This window comes from Chiroxiphia lanceolata, chromosome 1, assembly GCF_009829145.1.
Source record: "Chiroxiphia lanceolata isolate bChiLan1 chromosome 1, bChiLan1.pri, whole genome shotgun sequence".
Classification (NCBI taxonomy): domain Eukaryota; kingdom Metazoa; phylum Chordata; class Aves; order Passeriformes; family Pipridae; genus Chiroxiphia; species Chiroxiphia lanceolata.
Genome location: NC_045637.1, coordinates 130,792,688 through 130,808,150, shown reverse-complemented (window position 1 = coordinate 130,808,150; position 15,463 = coordinate 130,792,688). Strand labels below are relative to the sequence as shown.

The 15,463-nt window shown below is 38.7% G+C and overlaps 1 protein-coding gene across 6 annotated transcripts in view; it reads left to right on the top strand.

Annotated features, from left to right (window-relative positions):
- Positions 1-15,463, top strand: part of PPP1R9A (protein phosphatase 1 regulatory subunit 9A) — a 136,722-nt gene that overhangs the window by 73,368 nt on the left and 47,891 nt on the right. For all 6 annotated transcript variants that reach the window (XM_032676694.1, XM_032676712.1, XM_032676705.1 and 3 more), the window contains exon 5: positions 5,043-5,147. In XM_032676694.1, the coding sequence (XP_032532585.1) occupies positions 5,043-5,147 (105 nt within the window). The remainder of the gene's footprint in view (positions 1-5,042; positions 5,148-15,463) is intronic.

Here is a 15,463-nt window from a genome sequence, read left to right as displayed (position 1 = left end):
CTGTGTGTCACTTTTGAAGGTAGTTTAGATTTTAAAGGTGTTGAGCTCCCACCTGTTCTTTTCGCTTCAAGCCAGCTTTGGACAGGCAGTATTTAAGATAAAGAGTTCTGTTCAACATTTGATTATTTGATCTCTTTCCAGAGAGATCTGGACAGGCTGGATGGATGGGCTGAGGACAATTGCATGAGGTTCAGTAAGGAAAGTGCTAGATCCTGCACTTGGGTCATAGCAAACCCATGGGGCGCTACAGGCTGGGGAGAAGAGTGGCTTAAGAGCTGCTCAGCAGAAAGGGACTTGGAGGTGCTGATTGACAGGTGGCTTGATATGAGCCAGCAGTGTGCCCAGGTGGCTGAGAAGGCCAGTGGCATCTTGGCCTGTATCAGAAATAGTGTGGCCATCAGGAAGTAATTGTCCCTCTGTACTTGGCACTGGTGTGGCTGCACCTCAAATCCTATGTTCAGTTTTGGGCCCCTCACTTCCAGAAAGACATTGAGGTGCTGGAGCATGTCCAGAGAAGGGCAACAAAAAGTGTCTAGAAAGTGAGAGAAGTGGCTGAGGGAACTGGGCTGTTTAGTCTGGAGAAGAGGAGACTCGGGGAGGACTGTATCGTTCTCTACAACTCCCAGAAGGGAGACTGTAGCAAGGTGGGGGTCAGTCTCTCCTGCCATGTCGCAAGAGAAAGGACGAGAGGAAATGGCCTTAAGTTGTGTCATGAGAGGTTCAGATTAGGTATTAGAACTTTTTTTTTTTTCACTGAAAGAGGGGTTAGGCATTGGAATAAGTTGCCCAGGGAGGTGGTGGAGTCACTGGAAGTGTTTAAGAGGCATCTGGATGTGGCACCTGGGATTATCATTTAGGAGTGATTGTGATGATAGATTGATGGTTGGACTAGATGATCTTGAAGATCTTTTCCAACCTTGATTATTATGTGATTAGGAAAATAATTAGTGTATCTGAGTGTTTAAACTGGTACTAAATGCACTCCTTTTAAGTTTACTAACACAGACTGTTAGTATTTCTTATTATGGCTAGTCTTCTTTTCCAGAGTTCAGTTTTCACCTACAGCATTGCAAGTACAATAATCAACTTGAATAGGAAGCTCTACCATAAATCTTGCTCAATAAAGAAATGAATTGGTGTTTGTAGTCTTAAATGATGCTCATATAAAACCTGCTTGCTTCAAGAATTGCTTATTTGGTATGTTGAGGTTAAAGGAATTCCTTTTGAGCATAAAATATTCCTATCATATGGGACAAGTTATCTGTGTTTTACACAATACCTGTCACAATAAGGCCAATGTTACTGTCTAATAATTTAATAATGAAAGTATTTTCAAGTATCTTCCATACAATTTGTCATTTTGTCCCAGTGCATAACCTTTGTAAATTTGCATGCCAATAAAATATTACTTATCTGATACGTAAGCTATTAAAACAACTTATATGCATTCTTTTTGTCTGTTTACAACCATTAATGATTTATTATATTAGTTATAAATAATATGAAAGTTTTATTTATTAGTAAAAGTAAGAATGAACTCTTAAAAAGGTGATACTGTCTTCTGAAAAATGTATTGCAGTAACATGTTCCTTATTGATGAACAATTCTAACTTTTCAGCCAGGCAAAAAGTTGTTCTGCTGTGGAAACCCTACAAAAATTAAATAAGAAGATTCTAAAATGCAGGGGATTGCAAAGTTTAATAACATTGCTCTGAAACTACTGAGTTATATCATCATCTAGATTGGACTTGGAGGTGTCTGTACAGATCTTGGCAGTAAGATACGAAGTTGAAGGCCAAGTACTGATTTATCACAGGCTTAAACATAATGAAGGGAAATGAAGAAGCTGACACCTCAAGATGTCATGACTTTATCCATTACTTTAAATTTCAGTGAATGTTTTTCTGAAGGGTGTGCTTGACCTCAGCCAAAAGGCATTAAGCTCACGACTGGCATTCTTTGTGAAATTCTCTGGTTGAAAATCAGTCACTCATTACTGCTCTGTCATGATCTGTAATTTCTTTCCCTCTCATTATTCACATGTTTGAGTGGGCTACAGAAGTTAATGTTCCATCACAAGTCTCTTCTTTCATTTCCCTAGATGGCATCTGAAAGGAGCTTGTCAGCTGAGGAAAAATAAAATCATTCTTTGACCATTCTAATATTTGTGTTGGTTTTCAACTGGCAGAATGTTCAGTCAGCTGAGAAATAGCACTCCGATTTTCTCTTCGAGAGCCTGACTGATCATTCACTTGGGAAAGGGATATGTAATCCTCTCAGTCAGGAGCAGACGGTTCTATAATAAAGTGCATCAACTGTAAAGGGTCCTGTTAACTTCATCTTTGTGAGAAGCCTAGTTAATCATTAACACTGATAGCAAAACAAGGTCTCATAATGAAAATAAAACTATATTTCAACAAGTTGCATCAGATATTCTGAATAATCACATAGCAGTATTCAACCAGGTTCTTCTGAAGCTACAGTTTAAAACATTACAGTATCTGTAGGATAGCTCCTATCTTTCATTGAAAGACCCATCAAATTGTGATATAAAGTACTTGCCTCCTATGGAAACACAAAATCTGTACAAAAGGGTTTCCCAGTAATTGAGCACCACTGGCTTGATTCGTGTTGCTTCAGACAGACGGGTAGAGTTTATTTGTCATATTAAAAGGCATTGTGTACCAATATTTAACAAAGAAGGGTGCTTTAAGATGAACCCAAAGGCAAGCATGTTGATAAGTAATAGGAGAGGTTATTACTGGTGTGTAAAATAGGGAATCAGTCATTAGACTGAATATGAAAAACAAAAACTTATCCTGGATGAATCAATCCATAACTACTTCTTTGAAATTATTGTGGTAATGAGTCATTCACATTTTAAAGTACTTTGATAACATTGGGAACAACAGTTTTGAAACATTACATAGTTCTTAACATAGCTCTAAAAGTTGTCTCTGAAGAGGTGAAATTCTTCATTTTGTCATGCAGAGCAGTAATTGTGCTGGTAATTTGTTCAACCTTGGTTGGTTCACTTCTGTAGCTGCAACTTCATTCTAATCTGCAGGCAAAGTTTAAAGTCATGAGCATAAGAAAATAATTGTCAGAAGAATTACAAATTTTGTTAATAATGATAAAAGCAGTTACATGTTTATAATTCAGGCTTTGGCAACTTGAGCCTAATTTTTCATTCATGTTTGAAATTAGATTTGAGAGACAGAGGAGGCCCTAGAGCTCCTGGCAGAGGGAGCTCTAACAGGAAGGCTGGCCTTTGTATATTGTTTGATATGTATGTGTGTTTATGTATAATTAAAATATATGTATATGTAGAAAGAAAGGAGGTTTGGAGAACACAGGCCATAAAAATAAGAGTTGGAAATTAATTTAGGAGCTATATAAACAAGAAAGAAGGAAAAACGAAATATGCCTGAAGGACAAATGGAACTAGACTGAATCAAGATAGAGCCACTTACAAAGTTTTAGGCAACAGTTCTCTAACATAATGTTTCATCACCTGAAATACTGTAACTGTGGCTCTGTATGAACTCTGCTAATCCACTGCATAGTGATGTACAGTGTTGTATACAAACTGTCGTCTAAAAGGAATCTGTTCTTCCACCATTTTCAGCCAAGAGAGTGACAGTTTCCCTCTCAGTCAGCACCAACTTCTTAAAAGTTCTTTTCTAGGAACTCCTGCAGCCGTCTGACTGCACCTCATGTTCGCTTAAGTAAAAACAAAAATCAAAATTCAATAAATATTAATGTGATAGGTGTATTTCTTAAATGTTTCAGTGAAAACTGAAATAAAATTCTGAGAATAAAATACCTAATATGATTTTCAAAATAGTTTATAGGCTGTCTCCTTCAAGGGAGATCCTGCCCAGAAGACAGTGATAATCTGTGGTATGAGGCTGCCAAAGAATAAATATTATATTTCTTACTCATCAGTGGAATCCAAAGAACAGAAAATACTGCTTGAACACATGTAAAACTGCAAAGCATTGCGTCAGACTTGAAAGAGAAACTGGTGCTCCAAGTCAAAATGCTTCAACCCTGTGTTGAAGCCTCTGTTGTTCTTTGAAAAGAAGCCTTATCACTAAGATATCCTAAGATATTAAATATATTAATGTAGGTACTTTCATATAATTTAAATAGAATTTTTTCATAGCTGTTTCTTGGTTCTTTTGTAAACTGTGTGGTTTGGATCAATAGAATCCCTGTAAGTACTGGAAAATTGCTCCCTTTGACTAGTTCTATATGTGTTTGTTTGTTTGTTAAGTTTTGACACTATTGGAGATCATGCATTTCTGGAGGATAGTGCAGCAGCCGTCTTCCAAGGATTTGTAATCCAGATGACTCCAGTGCCTGTTCTAGAGATTTTGTAGCAGTGCTTGCTTTAGATAAAAGCGGCATGGTTTTCCTTCTAACTTTTTCTGCATCAAACACTGTATCAGCTGTAAATAGGTGTTTGGTTTCAGAAAGAAAGGCCTCATTAAAACAGTCCAAGGTCTTGTTAATGTGTGCAGCAAGATCACATCTACACTGGAAATTTATTTTTTGGAGCAAGTTAGATGAAATATCTTAAGAGAGTATGTCACAATTAAGTCTAATACATAAGCCCTTTTCTTCACAGATGAGCAGGTTGTTTTAGTTAAATATCACAATTTTATCCATTAGCATGAAATACCAGAGCTATGTCTTATGCTGTTTTTCAAGATTGGCTTAGGAAAAAATTATATAAGAGCTGGTGAAGTATCTCAGTTTAATCATATGATAAATTCCATATTGCCGTATTGCATTGCTGTATTTCTATACAAGGAAAGGGACTGGATAATTGATGCTATTAATTGTAGTAACTTAGAAGCTGGATTTGCGAGATGTCTGCATGCAAGGAATGATGCATTTTTCATATTTACCTCAGTCATTTTATGACTGAGCTTTTGTTTAAAGTCTAGCTAGAAAGATCTCTCTGTGCTAAGTTTTGCTGAAGATTCACAAGAATTCACACATTTGCTTATGTATTTGTGTTTTTTCCCTGAAAGGATCCAAGTGAATGACCAAATTGTGGAAGTTGATGGCATCAGTCTGGTTGGTGTTACTCAAAATTTTGCTGCAACTGTTCTTAGAAACACCAAAGAGAAAGTCAGGTGAGTATTTTAGAAGGAAAAAAAAATTATAATTTAATACTTAAGATTACCTGGCTTCCTTCACAGGACTTTCAGTATTCCCAGGTGGAATCAGAGTTTTTTGACTTCTTCATGTCTTCTCTCCTTTGATCCCAAGAGAGGGAAAAGATACAGTATTACAGTTTTGTTTTGGTTTAGATTTTGAAAATATGACCACTGAGACAAACTGAACTTGCAGATAGATGCCCATGGTCTCAACTACTGGTCTAGATCTCCATGGATTCAAACTGTTTGTATTAGTTGGAATGACGAAGGTCATAGGTGTTGATCAGATGGAAACTGTGCTGCCACTGATCACCTCCCTGCTCTTCCCGTGGGGAGACTTGGCCACGTTAGTGCCCCAGGGTTGGAGGAGTTAGGTGGTGAGCACTCTGGTGCTTGCAGATACCACCTCAGCGCAGAGAAGAGGAGAACACTGAATACAGTAGTGTTAACAGCTACCAAATTGAGGAAAGCAACGTCCCAGTATTAATTCATTGAGCTACCTAGTCCTGGCACCATCTCTGGGTTTCTCTCTGCTCCTCTACTGTCCCTGTAAAAATCCATAAGATAATGAGTAGGCTAGAAAATGTAACATACACTGCAAGTAAAAGTCTGAACTAATGTAAATGCAAAGTTGTAAAATGTCTGTAAATTAATAAGAACGTTGTTTGCCTAAAAACTGAACTGGTTTGCCACTTAAAACCCCATGCAGACACAAAGCTTTTCTGTTTAATAGCTTGTTAATTTCAGTAAAGATTTAACTCTACAAGATAAACCCCAAAATATCTTTGGCATCCTGTAAAGCAACAGCCCTTCTGTAGTCACCCTTTGGTTCTCTTTCAAAATCTTCTTTAGGGAATAGAACTGAATTCTTTAATTAATGAGATCAGAGCTGAGTTCTTTTAAACCATGACTAAACTATGTGTGGTAATATATGCAGACCCCCTCAGATGGTGGTGCTATATGTTGGCGTGCACATTTCCACTATAATTCCATGGCTGTTCCTGTACAACATTAAGAAAACAATGCTGGGATGTGGATTCTGCAAAAAATCTTGGGGGTGGTTGATCAAGGTTTTATTTGAAAGAGGTTATTTAGGAAAAAAAAAATTAGAGATTGTAGTGTAATTACAGGTGAATACATTTTTGTGTGACATCTACAGTTTAAGTTACATCAGTGCTATTTCTGCAAAGACTCGCACATGCTATGAGTGTTCCTACTGAGCTAACTATAAAAATGAGTATATATACTTTATTAGGTTTTCTGCAGAATTGGGACCTTGAAATATAAAATCCTTATGACAGAGAATAATGCGTTCCTGTGTTTCAGTACACAAAGCAAATGTTATGTATATTTTGTGTTTGATGTTTTAGCTCAAAAGAAAAAAAGAAAGCACTTACATAAAACATATGTATTAGATCCATTTATAATCAGCTTAGTTCGTGTAATAATTACTGCATAAGTTACAGAATAGAGTACTTGTTTCCATGGAAAAATAATAGAAGGAAGAAACAGAAAACGATTTTCACACAGAACTCCCAGAGTCTTCTCCCGGGAAGTAAATTACAGTGAGACTGGTTGCAATCTAGACCCTTGTTACAAAATAGGGGGCTGTAAAAAATATTACTTCACTGCTGTTGAGCTTACATTGTCAAGTGGACTATATATCCTGTGCACTGGGATCATTGGCTTCTGACAGGTCTCATTTATCAGAGAGATATGTGTGTTTCTACATTTTTCCTTGCAAGTAAGCTTAAGATATTGAGCTTTCATGGAAAAAATGACCCAGTGCATTAGTGTCACAATTAGACAAAAAGCCTTCATAAAATATTATTCATTTAACAATACAATTTTAAATACAATCTGAGTTGTAATATAAAATAATATTAAGTTATGAATAAATAAACCAGATACAAAATAATCTATATGTACAGTAGAGTACTGTGCTTAGCAGCATCTTACTAATATATATGTCTCTAACTAGAGGAAAAAATGGGGAGAATGTGGTGCAGCTCCCCTTAATTTTTGTTTCATTTAAAAATTCATGGGGGAAAAAACACTCTGAAACACCACTTTTCTGCTTTATGCAGGCCAGGCAAGAAATGCATGATTTCTTCCCTGGTTTGTGGTAGGCTGGGAGCAAGACTTTACAAGATGGCCAAGCATTGTGTGGCACAGGATCCTGGCTTCTGGTCTGGTCCTGGACGGTTTTGCTGTCTGATACTCTGCATTGGTTTTAGCTACTCAAAAGTAAAAATGGTTCCAGAAAGCTGGTTTTTTTAGATTTTAAGATGCTTGGATTTTTGGCTTCAATGTAAGTTTGAATATTTGCTTGTAAAGAGAGAGCTAATATTGATGAATTTAGATATGAAAGAAAATGAGGTATTTTTACCTCTCTTACTGTTTTTGTTTTGATGTGTGACAAAAGAGCCTTGCCTGCTGCTTGTTCTGTGGAGAGAACAATTGGTTTCTGACAGATTCTCTTTCCCGCTTACAGCTGTATCAGAGCTAGGATCGAGAAGTCCCTCATCTCCACCTTTTTTGGCAGACAGTGCCCACCTCTGCACCTGAATTGCTCCAGAACACTAGGAGCAATTTAAGAGGGTCTTCTGGGGCAAAATCCCTCTCTTGCCCCCAACTGTCAGCTTCTGCCTGTTGGCAGTGCAGCGAGGGAGGTGCTACTGACCTTTGAGTGCACCATTCCCATGGCAGCTGCCATTAATGATCTGCGTCGCTGCGGGAGGCTGAAGCAGTGGAAAAGGTTGCTGCTTTATAAATACCTTCTGCCATTCCTGTAAGGGGTGTCCCTGCTGAACTAGAAGTGTGTAGGCAGTGTATAATCTCATACCCCACCTAACTAGCAAGGCAGCTTCATGAATCCTTCTTTCACAGGGAAAATCACATTCATACTTAGTCACATGTCTGCTCTTTAATAGCGTCAGTTTGATGGATTTTATAGAACTGCTTTAGTAAGCACAGTTATCTTTGTGATCATAGCATGCAAAATCTGTACCTTCTGTCTGGTGTCCTGCGCACACAGAGATACGTGTGCATTTCACTGGCATTACTTTACGTTTATAACCCACAGCATTACGCATATGCAATCGTTTTGTCCTTAATCTAGTCAAAGTGCATGCTGGTTTTTGTAGCAGGGTTTATTATGTGAGATCAGTTGTAAAGAAAGGACACAGATGAATAGAATGACATTAAAGCCACTTCTTAATTCTTTGCAATAAATGCAGTCAATACCTCTTCAGAGAGCTTGTGTAATACCAATACTTAGTGATTTATTTTTCCCCTTTGAGCCTTCTGAACATTTTGAATGATACTGACAGTGGAAATCGTTGACCTAGAATAGATTTTTACAGTTTTTCTACAGAAAAAAAATCTATCCAGACTGTCTGTAGCTGACACAGTAAAGAATTTGTGAAAATGAAGACATGGCTTTTACCTTTTGAACTGTTTTAGGTGAGGCTGAGAGGAAAGAAGAGAAAATAAGCATCTGTGATTATTTTATCTACTGTTTGCGGTATTGGACTATCCAGCAGAGTTATCATACCATAATGGAAGATCATTGACTCAGCCAATTTGGCTTCTCCAGTGATAATAAATTAAATTATTCTTTCTTATAATGTTTTATAGAAAGATAATCAGTACCCACCAGATGTACTCTGGTAGCCTATGAGGCAAAGGAAAGAGGGAATTCTTTCATAATCCCAGCTGGCAATCAGCTTCTGTTTTTCGGGATGAGAATTAATGTCCTCGTGACTCTAATCTGGCAAATACAGCTATGAATGCTGTTTCAATTGATGTAAATATCAAGTCTTCATAATTTTGCTTAGCTATTTAGTTTACTAATATCTCATATTAGTGGATTTCAGAATTTGGCTATGTACAGGAGGGATTTTCCTTTGAAACGTGTGTAGTTTTCAGTATTGTTGAGTGTTGACCCTGCTCTAAGATTAATGGATCAGTCAGAGGGCAGTGCCACACTAATACCACTAATTGTTCTGTGCTTCTTTTGACCCCATTTAGGATGTAATCCATGAGCTTGAAGTTTGTGAGTGGTGCCTGCAATCATAAAAGATAAGGAGACAGCTTGACAGTGGGAATCCTATCCTGTCATGGAGCTTCTCCTTTGTTATTTTGTTTGAATACCATGGACTGTGGTATTGAGTATCAAACCTGAAGTTCTTTGAAGCTGCTTGGGTTATGTTGAGCCTTTGTGATCCCACTCTTTCCCCTGTTTGTCATAATGAAAGGGTGCTGGGAAACCCTGCTGTCTTCGCCAGAAAAAGCTCACTCAAAGAGCTGTATCCTTCCAGGGAATTTTATTTTTTTTCTTGAACACCCTCACAAGAAAGAAAATCTAGTTCTTGCATAATGAAGACTTTATCCTTTTATCATACTTACCTAGTCTCTGTCTCTTCTAGAACAAATATGGGAGCTTTCAGTGGGGACTGCACTTCTTTGCCTTATTGGATGCAAAGATTTGTGCTCATGCAGCTCTGGGAAAGGGCAGGATCCCAGGAAAGGAGGAATTGGTTCTGGGAAGCCTTACTGCATTGATAAGTAGAAAGGGTCTTGCACGAGAGAGTCATTGGAAAATCCCAGTCCTTCCCATGCTGCTTGTATGCTTTTAGCATTATTACTTTCCTCTAAAAGGTTTCTTTAAAGTTAACCAAATTCAGTGTTTTACTGGAGAGGCGAATTTTAAATTCCGTGTCCTCCTTCCGTATCCCGTTGTATGAATGTGACTAAACATTTTCTCAGCTTTCCAAACTGTTGCTAAGCACTGAGCGGATGCTCTCATGGTGTTTTCTGAGTCAGTTCTTGATTTTTTAGGGAACCATGCAGAACCTGTGCAAAACCTCTTTGGTGTCTCATGATTTGTACCGCTCTGAAAGTTATTAATTGTATTACTTCTAGCCTACCGATGATTTTACCTGCTTTTGTTTAATTAAATTCTGCTGGAATGCATCAGTCTTCCCATCTTAAATAATTGGTTAGCCAATTTTGCCATTTTTAATTAATCTTCTAGATCACTGAAGAGTATGTTCTAACAATAGCAGTGTAACTATCAGACCCTGTGGCTTTTCACTATTAACTATTCTCTGTTCTAATAAAGAATCATCTCTTACTGTTTTTTTGTTTTTTCTTATCTGGACAGTTTTAATTCAAAGCAGGGTTCTGTCTCAACTTTCAATCCTGGTTCACAGCCTAATTTCTTTATCTCCTGCTGAACTGCAAATGCAATCTTTCAGACAAGTTTTTACTTTTCTTTTATTTAGCTCTTACACAATGAGCAGTTAAAGTGTGAAAAGTGAAAATAATCACTTGTTCATTAACATCAACTTGAAATTCATTTATTCCTTCTTCAGCTAATTCCTCATCCCATCTTGAGATGATTTTTTTCTGAAAAATACAGTTTCAGAAAATAGTATTTGTATACCTGCTGTTAGTTTTGTTTGCCATCACAGCATCTGAAAAGATAATTTATACAGTCCTGTCTTTGCAAGCACTAAGACAGTATACAGGACAGATGAAATCTACCTCAGGATCTAACCAGCAGCAGTATACCCTGGTGGGAATGCTGTTTTGTTGACAGTAGCACTGAACAGCGTGGCTTTATTGTTGTAATTCCTTTGCCTAGATAATAATCTTCTCTTCTTCCAGTGGGCATGCCTGTGCAGATTTTCTTTTGCTCCTTCTAGCTTTGCCTACCTGTGCTCTTACTCCGTGAAACAGCTGGGTCCTTTAAACATTTGCAGGCATTCTCCATAATGCAGATACACATTGTGATACAGGCAGGACTTCTAATTCCTGGGTAATAAGACAGGACTCAAAAAGCAAAGGATACCACACTCCTATCTGATTCAGAGAGCTGGATTGTGTAATCTGTTTTCTGGCTGGGGGTTGTGGTTTTGTTCTTTTCTTCCTTGTCTGTTTCTTTTTCCTTGAATCCAAGTGCAAGAGAGAAGAAGAGAAAAAGAAAAGGAAAGAAAAGCCCTTTGCCTCTGCAATGCTGATTGCTGAGCTGGGACTTCGTGCTGAGCTCCTTAAGAAGCCACATGTGCTTGGTGCACTTTCTGCTTCTTTGATAAACCCAAATTGTGGATCCTACAAAAACTAAATATGTGGTGCTGTGTGCCAAAACAGTGTAAATTTCTCCTGTTTATTCCACTATGGTTATACTAAATATTCCATAATATAAGCTGTTTTCTTTTTGGTCTCTGCAAAGAACTCCTACAAGCGCTGGTAATGACTGTAAGACTACCAGGAGTAGCATGTTGAACTTGAAAAACTACCCATAAGTACTCTGACCCCTTAGCACAGGTGAGGTAAGGCTGCATTCATCACTGCTTAGCTGGTTTATATGCTTTGGCTGTGCTTGTTTAGGCAGTCTGTGCCTCGAACTGTTCTTCACACTAAGGCCAGCTGGCACTGGAGTGGCCAGTGCTCCTTCCCTTAAAGTTGTACCTTTCTGGGCAGGGAGGCTGTATACAAATTGTTCACTGGAAACCCAATCCAGGCTAACTCATAGTCTTTGCTAACTCCTGGGCTTTGTCTGAGTATTCTTCAGTAGAATATTAATTAACATGGGCCAAACTGTTTCAGAGACTCAGTGATTTAATAAGATTTTAATATGATAATCAATTACTAGTACTTGCAATCATTCCCTGGCACTGTTTAATTTACTGGCATAAACATAGCCCCTGTGTCCTGAGATCTTGCTAATTTTAATTTTATGGTAAGTTATTTCTTGAAATATTTGCACATTTGGATCGGAAATTATATGTTTGAGTTTGAAATATATATAGAAATCTTTATTTAAAGATTTTGTCTGAATTATAAGCTATCTGGCTAGGTATTGCAGTATTGCTTTTACAATTAAGTGTAACATGAATGAATAAGACTCAGTGGGGCTGGATTTCATTAGGAGCAGCTTTTTTTTTTGTTTTCCTGGAAAAAGGAACAACTTGACAGGTTTTGAATCACTTTGTCCTCAAATTGGTTGGATCTAAACATGAACTTCTACCCCTGCAACTGAAATATTATCATATATGTTTATTTAGCTAATTTTTTTACTCTTTCATCCAAGTTTCTGTGTTGTAGAAGCTCCCACACAGTTTTGGTACACCTTGATTAATGGGATACAACAATGTGACAGCTGGGCAGAAATATCCACTGTTCATTATTGCAGGATAACTCACCAAACTACAGGGATGGTGCTGTAGGAGCATTTATTTGGACTGTGCTGCAGGGATGGTCCAGCTTGCTTAGAATCTGGATCACATAATCGTCCAGATTAAGGATGTGGCCTGAACCCAGCATCTTATATCTGACCCATTTTCTTCCTGGATTTCTTCCCTATTGATGTCAGCAAGGGTGAGGGAAGACAGATCTCACCTCAGAAAGCCAATCAGGTTTTAGAAACATTCCCAGGTAGTACTTGTACCTTCTGAACAAAGCTGACAGCATTCAGGTATGTTAAAGTATAGATTTACAAATGTGTTTCTTTGAGCTGGCCATTCCCATAAGGATTGTGTGGTGCTGTAGCAAATGCTGATTAAATGATCATCCTGTATTCAAGGAAACCTTTTAAGCAAACACTGTGTTGGGATACAGCCAGGCTGTCTGGGAGAGATGGAATTGATTCTTAACCTCCACTCTCAGAGGAACAGAGCAATGTAAGGACTAGAACCTGGAGAGGTGCCAAAATATTGAATGCCTTGGCTAATTTTTAAGTACTCTTGAGTAAAGCTAATGTGTCAGTGAGGCCCTATACTAGAATTGATTTCTGTGGGAATAATTAATCTAAGTGCATTATTATTAGTACGTGGGTTTTTTACATGACTTTCTAATCGTCTGACTCAATATCCATTTAGTGTTGATACTAGAATAGCTTATCAGAGGCTTGTATCCAATATGCTCTGGGGACACTGCTGAGGCTTTTCTGGCATGTGAGCTATTACTTTGCTGCTCACCCACCAGCACCACTGATACCATTGCTGGCCTAGAAGGCCAACCACATCCTGATTGGCATCAAGGGAGGAATGGCCATCAGGTTGAGGGAGGTTGTTCTGCCCCTCTACTCTGCCCTTGTGAGACCCCACCTGGAATACTGCATCCAGCTCAGGGGTCCCCAGCACAAGAAAGACACGGACCTGTTGGAGCAAGTCCAAGGAGGGCCACAAAGATGATCAGAGGGATTGAGCACCTCTCCTGTGAAGACAGTTTGAGAGTGCTGGCATTGTTCAGCCTGGAAAAGAGAAGATTCTAGCGAGACCTTATAGTAGTCTTCCAGTACTGAAAATAAAAAATAGGGAGAGTGACTTTTTACACAAACAGATGTAAAGGACAAGGGGGAACAATTTGATTTAGATTAGATGTTAGGAATAAGTTCTTCACTCAGAGGGTAGTGAGGTACTGGAACAGGTTTCTCAGAGAAGTTGGGGATGACCTGTCCCTGAAGTGTTCAAGGCCAGGTTGGATGGGGCCCCAATCTAGTGAAAGGTGTCCCTTCTCATAGTGTGGTCCTTTCCAACCCAAGCTGGTAAGTTGGAGTCACGCTGTCTGTCTTTAAATTCAAGGTAGCTTACTTTATCCTGGGTCTGTGGACAAGGATGGAGGCTGCAGAACTTCTGCACAACAGTTCAGTTTACTGGCAACTCTGTCTCTAGCGTCCTTGAAGGCTCTTCCCCAGAGTTTACTTATCTGTACTGTCTTTACATAGCCAGCATCCAGCACTGGACATTACACAGGTTGCCCTCTCAGATGTTTCCTATGTATGATAACTTCATTCAGTCATTACTCCTTTCATTGGCTGATGGTTGTCACTTTGTTGTATTACTTTGGCTGCTGATCTCCAAGCAGAGTTGTTCATGTTTGTTAGTTTTAGGTCACTACCTTCACTCACCTCCAGGCAAACCTTTTTTATTTCCTTCTACCAGTCCCCCTCAGTTCCTCTTGGTTCCAGCTAGTAGCTTTAGAGATTGCTGTGCACATGCTTGTCTCTGGTGCAAGGGAGAGCTGGGTGGAGTAGGCACCATTAGCAAGGTTGCAGGTGAGGCTAGAGGGGCTAACAGGCAGGGCTGCTATTCACAGGATCTTCAATAGCCTGGAGGAATGAGCTGACAGAAACATTATGATGGAAGGGCAGGTGTGAGTCCTGTATCTGAGGCAGCATATCCCTTTGCGACACTGTGAGCTAGAGAGCAGCTGTGCAGGCAACACCCTGAGAAGAGGTGGAAAGAACCATCTTCAGTCTAAAGAAAAGACAGAGATACCAGGCATCTTACTGCTGTCTCAGCTACCTTCCAGGAGGTAAAAAGGGTAAACCCAGGTTCTTTGTACTCTCAGTACAGGGACAGGATAACAGGCAATGAACAGAAGTTGCAGCAAGGGTGATTCTACTCAAGGCCATGACAAAGTTGGCCTTGCTTTGAAGTCAAGGGCTTAGGGTAGACCAGAGTTTCCTTCCAACCTAAATTATTCAATGATAGGAAGAGTCTTTATGAGTTTTAGATCATTTTATCTGAAAAATTGTAGTGGAAGCTCGCAGGCTGCGAATTCCTTATGTATAGTCAGTGACTTCTGCAGTTGAGACTGCTGTTTAAGAGGGGTTGGTCTTGTTCATGAAACCCAGAAAAATTGCAGCTTATGCTGCTGTGACTAAATAAAACTGCCTTCTTAACACAGTTCACACTCCTTTTAGCACTTTGGATTAATTATATGGCTGTTATCGTAATGGAAGCAGCCAGAGTAGGTAATTGAAGACATCTTGAAATAAATGAGATAAATGGTAGCAGAAGCAGCATCAGAGGAAAACCATTTTTAAAACCATTTTTAAAATCATAGAATCATAAAATGGTTTGTATTGGAAGGGACCTTAAAGATCATCTAGTTCCAACTCCCCTGCTATGGACAGGGACACCTTCCACTTGAGCAGGTTGCTCAAAGCCCCATCCAACCTGGCTTTGAACACTTCCAGGCATCCAACTGTTAAACACCCCCAATACAATGAATTTTACTGTATATTTTTATTGACCACACTGTATTTTAGAAAGGCAAACCCCCTATTCTTTATTTCTTAGAATGAGTTCACTGTATTCTTACATGATTTTTGTTGAATTTAAGGGAACCATGCTAAATTATTTTTAAATAAGCAGTTAATGCCTGAAGTATTTTTACCAGGTCATTAACCCAGGTCACTAAAAATCTGTGCTGCAGAACTTCAGTTTTCCATCACAGATTTGATGCCTTCACAATTTTTTTTAGTACCAAAGTTATTT